Below are 4,495 nucleotides of genomic sequence, written 5' to 3'. Positions count from 1 at the left end.
GTGTGTGTGTGTGTATGTGTTTGTGAATTTACTTCTTCGACTGACTCACTTCTGTTGATGTATCTTAATTTTGTTTAAAGATACTACCGTACAAAAAGATCAACATGCGTTTGATAATAATGATATTCTCCATTTCCGATGTATCAATGCTTTTTTAGCCCGTTTATCACGTTCCCTAAGTCCTTTTTAATCCCATAGATGATACAATAAATGAACGCACTGATGAACCCTGCAATTCGCAAAATAAACCAAGACGTGATATGAACTAACGTGGAAACAATCAACTTGTGCCTGGCTGGCTCACGTGATCTAATCCGAGTGCTATAAAACATTAACCAAACAAACAAAAGAGCCAAACCATGCGATTTGTTCCTTCTACAGATTACAGTGGTTGACATGGATTCCCAGGCACTGTGCATGTCAGTGAACGATCCTCACATCACAACTTTCGATGGCAGGTCAGTAAAGTTCTGCAACGAACCATTTATTTGTAATCTTAGCCGTCTCTGCCTCTGTCTCTGAGTGATTGTGTGTGTCTTTGTGCGTGTGTGTATGCGTGTGAGTGTGTGTGTGTGTGTTTGTGTGTGTGCATGTATGTGTGTATGTGTGTGTGAATGAGTGTGCATGTATATTCAAATTTTGGTGAAGATATCTCGGGCGACTCTTGTCGTAGATGTAATACAGGCTAACTGTACCTGATGAGGCAAAATAGTCGTTTGTATGTGCATGCGTGTTTGTGTATGCGTGTGTCTCTATACATGTACGTGTGTTTGTGTGTATGAACGACATAGCTTTAACAATATCATTTATGCATAAACCCCCTAGCATAATTATATGAAATGACGTTGGGGTGTGTTAGGCGCATTGCTTTTATCATTCATGCACTCTGACATAACTGATTGCCAAGTAGCCTATATTGTAATATTATCAACTGGGTGAAATAAGGATTTCCAAAGGATAAAACACCCTGTCCTCGAATCGCACTCACAAGCCCTATATTGCTAATCCAACGCTCTGTCATTACTTCACCACAGTAAACTTTAGCAATCCCTTCGGAATTTACTCGACTTAGGCTAGGCTAGGCTAGAATGCACACAAAGATCTAGACTCCGTTGGGCCACATTTAGGTTTATCGTGGCGTCATACACGAAAGACGTTTTTAACTCACTGAGGGCGCCCATCATGGTCATTCAGCAACACTTGAAGACGTACTATTTTGGGGCACTTTTAAAAATAGCTGCATAACTCCATTTTTCATACAGATTTTACAACTAGGTTTCCTTTTTCTGGATCTTAAAAAGAAAGACAACAACTTGCATACAACGAAATTGTCGTCCTGTGTTTCTGATTTGTGAATGATGGTTCGAAAGGTGCCGCAGCATTGCTTTTTGTCAGCAGAGCTGCTGATCGGACATATTATTGTGTCCACTTCGTTTATAAAGAGTTAACGTGTTTTCAGAATGAAAGGTCGAAACTTACTTTTACCAATACCCATTGACTAGGACGTCAGTCCTTAAGGTGCGGGCGGTTGGAGAACACCACCAGTGGCAGATCCTGCTTATTCTGTTACTTATCTTTTTTAGTCTTGCCTATCTGTTGTACTTTTCCCCCTGTACTTAACGACTGTTATTGTGTCAGTGTAGTTCTCTTTACTTTAAAAAAACTAGCCACTAAAGTGTGCCAAATTTTTGTGTCAGTAGGAATTTTACTTGGTACTTCAATGAGAAATAAAAATCCACACAATATGTTATTGATGATACCGTTATTCATTTTGATTTTTTAATATTTTTTTGAAAATCTTTTTATTTGTGTATTACAGGTTGTTTCACAACTTCTTTGAAGGAGAGTTTGTTCTGTACAGACATAAAACACAGCCTTACGAGGTACTTTCTTCTGCATATTCCCATATTACATGTATATATGCACATTTAAAGAATCATGGCTTCCTGTTTACGAAAAAATCATTTCCATCAGTTTAACGCAATTGAAAAGACTACTTCTGCGTACGTGATACCAATAAACGTCAGTAAGTACGTAAGTGTATGGGTTTAACTCCCTTATCAACACTATTGGATTATTTACGAGATGTGGGACCTTCGAGAATTTAATATCCGTCTCCGATAGGACCAGGCCAAATGGGTTGAGAGCTTTAAAAACTCGTCAAAACAACCCAAGTTCCAAAAGAGTCCAGCATGATACCAACTGACCTAACGGAGCGCTCTACTAACTAATGGCTCGAGTCAAATATTTTTTTTAAAATGTCAACCCAATAATCCTGACCCACCATTTTCTTTACATCTGCACTAAGAATCTGAACCACTAATTATTCACTGATTATTTAATTCTTGTGATAGTTAAGCCACAAAACTTTTTTTTATCAACATTTATCAGCTCATATCAGCATTGTTTTCTATCATGGGGGGGGGGGGGAGCAATTATCTTCAACCTCTTTTGAAATTTTGAAAACTAATTCTGTCGACCCAAATTCGAATTTGAGGAATCGACTGTCTATTTATGATTTTTTAAAGATTTATTCTCTTGAAAAGTGTGTGCTTGTACCAGTGTTGCAGACCTTTTCAAGTACCGACGTGACACCCATCCCGAAGCTTTTTCTTCGGGGACTATGCAGTCTAAAATTAATTTTCATCTTTCTGTAGGGTGGTTGTGGGTGCTCTGGTGTGGTGTGCTCTTTCTTGTCTATCAAACATCTATCGTCCTAATCTCTCCTCCTTCTTGTTTGTATTTGTTACTCTCTTGTACTTAACTTTACCTTTCTTTACTTTATTCTTCCTCTTCTTTCGTTAGATCTGGAACGCAGAAGCCATTTTTTGGTTAAGGGCTGGGTAGGTGGCTTCTGTTGTAGGTATTTCATTCTTTTGGGGAACCTGTTTAACGCCTTTTTGCCAAGTTTTGTGTGGTCTGTACCTGACCTTGTATCATGACTCTTTTCAGATGTAAGCTCGTTCAGATGGTTGATTTGGTGACATTCTCGTCAGATGAATGTATCACTTGATTCTTTGTACTCTCTTGTAACACCTTTAATATTAGGTACCTGAACGACCTTATAGTATTGCCAATGCCGTAAAACTTTTACTAAACAGATCTTTCTGCTGTACAGGTAAGAGCGTTCTACCGAAAATGTGCCGGAGGCCGAGCATCTTGCAACTGCGCCGTTGCCATCAGAGCAGGTGATGACGTCATCCTTATTGACAAGTGTGGGCCGGTGGATAGTGGAGCCAACAGCTTTTACCCAATGACAACGAAAATGTTCAGGAAAGGGACTCTGACTCCAGGATTCCGTGTGCTCAGTCAGTATGAAGGCCGTGAATACAAGGTGAGTGGCCCAATTAGCTCGTAGTCTAGAAAAAATAGATACAGCTCTCTCTCTAACTCTTTTTTCCTTTCTTAAAAGAATCTGTTATTGTAAGAAATGTATAATGTATATTACACCGGCAACTGTGGTGTGATGTAAGGCACTACGTCCTTGCACGCAGCTGATGTGAGTTCGATTCCCCAGTGGGGGAGTTTTTTTATCAAGCACCCCCTATGTCTACTGGAATATTGCATTACACCCAGCCTGTATATTACGGCCCTACAAAGCAGAGTCGAAGCAGTAGTGGGTCTCATAAATGACATAAATTGTCTAGCAAAACACTTACAATGTTTATTACAAAGTATTTTACAACAGAATAGTTAGCTTCTGAAGAAGTGCTTTGCTCAGACATAATATACAACAGGAAAGTCCTATGATTGGAAGTGGCTCTATTGTTCAACAGTCGTAGTTAGTGTATCTTATAACTTGAACGTGTATACTGATGGCATCTACATACGAGTACATGCTTCATTTGCATTACTAGCAATCTATTTGTATCTGCGTTATTACGCTCTAATCCTCACAACTATTTCTTTTGGATTCACGCAAAAGTAAACTTGAGCCCTCTACTTTGAAGTGAGCACAATCTGGGATCTCCACTCTCACTCTCAGTGGGACCACATTTTGATCGCCACGATGGCATGAGTAAATTAAGGTTGTGACATTTTTTTAACATGGGAGGTCGAAATTTGCTTTGACTGATTACTATATCAACATGGGTTTCATTTTTAAATTATATTTAATTTGATTATTATTCTCCAATGCAGGTTGTATTTCCGAGTGGCACAATACTGCGGGTCGAGCGAAGCTCCATCAAAAGTTACCACTATATTAATGTGTGGTTGAAACCGTCTCCATCTGACTATGGACAAACAGAAGGTAACGTTTCTTAACAGGTTTACTTCAAATTCATAGCGACAACACAATATTATAATTTGTCGAACCTAGACTCCTAATAATTTTTAATAACCCCACGTACGATGGCATATTATTTTACAACCCAATATAAGCTGTCAATTATCGGTTTTGCTCAATGTTTCACCTAGAGATTCTTTGAAAACATTAATTTCATTAGTTTCCTTTGCGATACATGTACTATGTTTCATTTTGTAGTTGTGAGTG

At 38.8% G+C, this 4,495-nt stretch overlaps 1 protein-coding gene across 1 annotated transcript in view; it reads left to right on the top strand.

The window, feature by feature from the left end:
- The window catches only part of LOC101855535, a gene marked incomplete in the record, with an annotated part of 64,070 nt that overhangs the window by 59,300 nt on the left and 275 nt on the right, over positions 1 to 4,495 (top strand). The window contains 4 exon segments of the mRNA XM_013091373.2: positions 382 to 458; positions 1,820 to 1,883; positions 3,119 to 3,334; positions 4,141 to 4,495. The exon segment at positions 4,141 to 4,495 is cut by the window's right edge and continues 275 nt beyond it. Coding sequence (XP_012946827.1) covers positions 382 to 458; positions 1,820 to 1,883; positions 3,119 to 3,334; positions 4,141 to 4,266 — 483 coding nt within the window.

Source organism: Aplysia californica, unplaced genomic scaffold, assembly GCF_000002075.1.
Source record: "Aplysia californica isolate F4 #8 unplaced genomic scaffold, AplCal3.0 scaffold00002, whole genome shotgun sequence".
In the NCBI taxonomy this organism is placed as follows: Eukaryota; Metazoa; Mollusca; class Gastropoda; order Aplysiida; family Aplysiidae; genus Aplysia; species Aplysia californica.
This window is presented reverse-complemented; position numbering and strand designations above follow the sequence as displayed.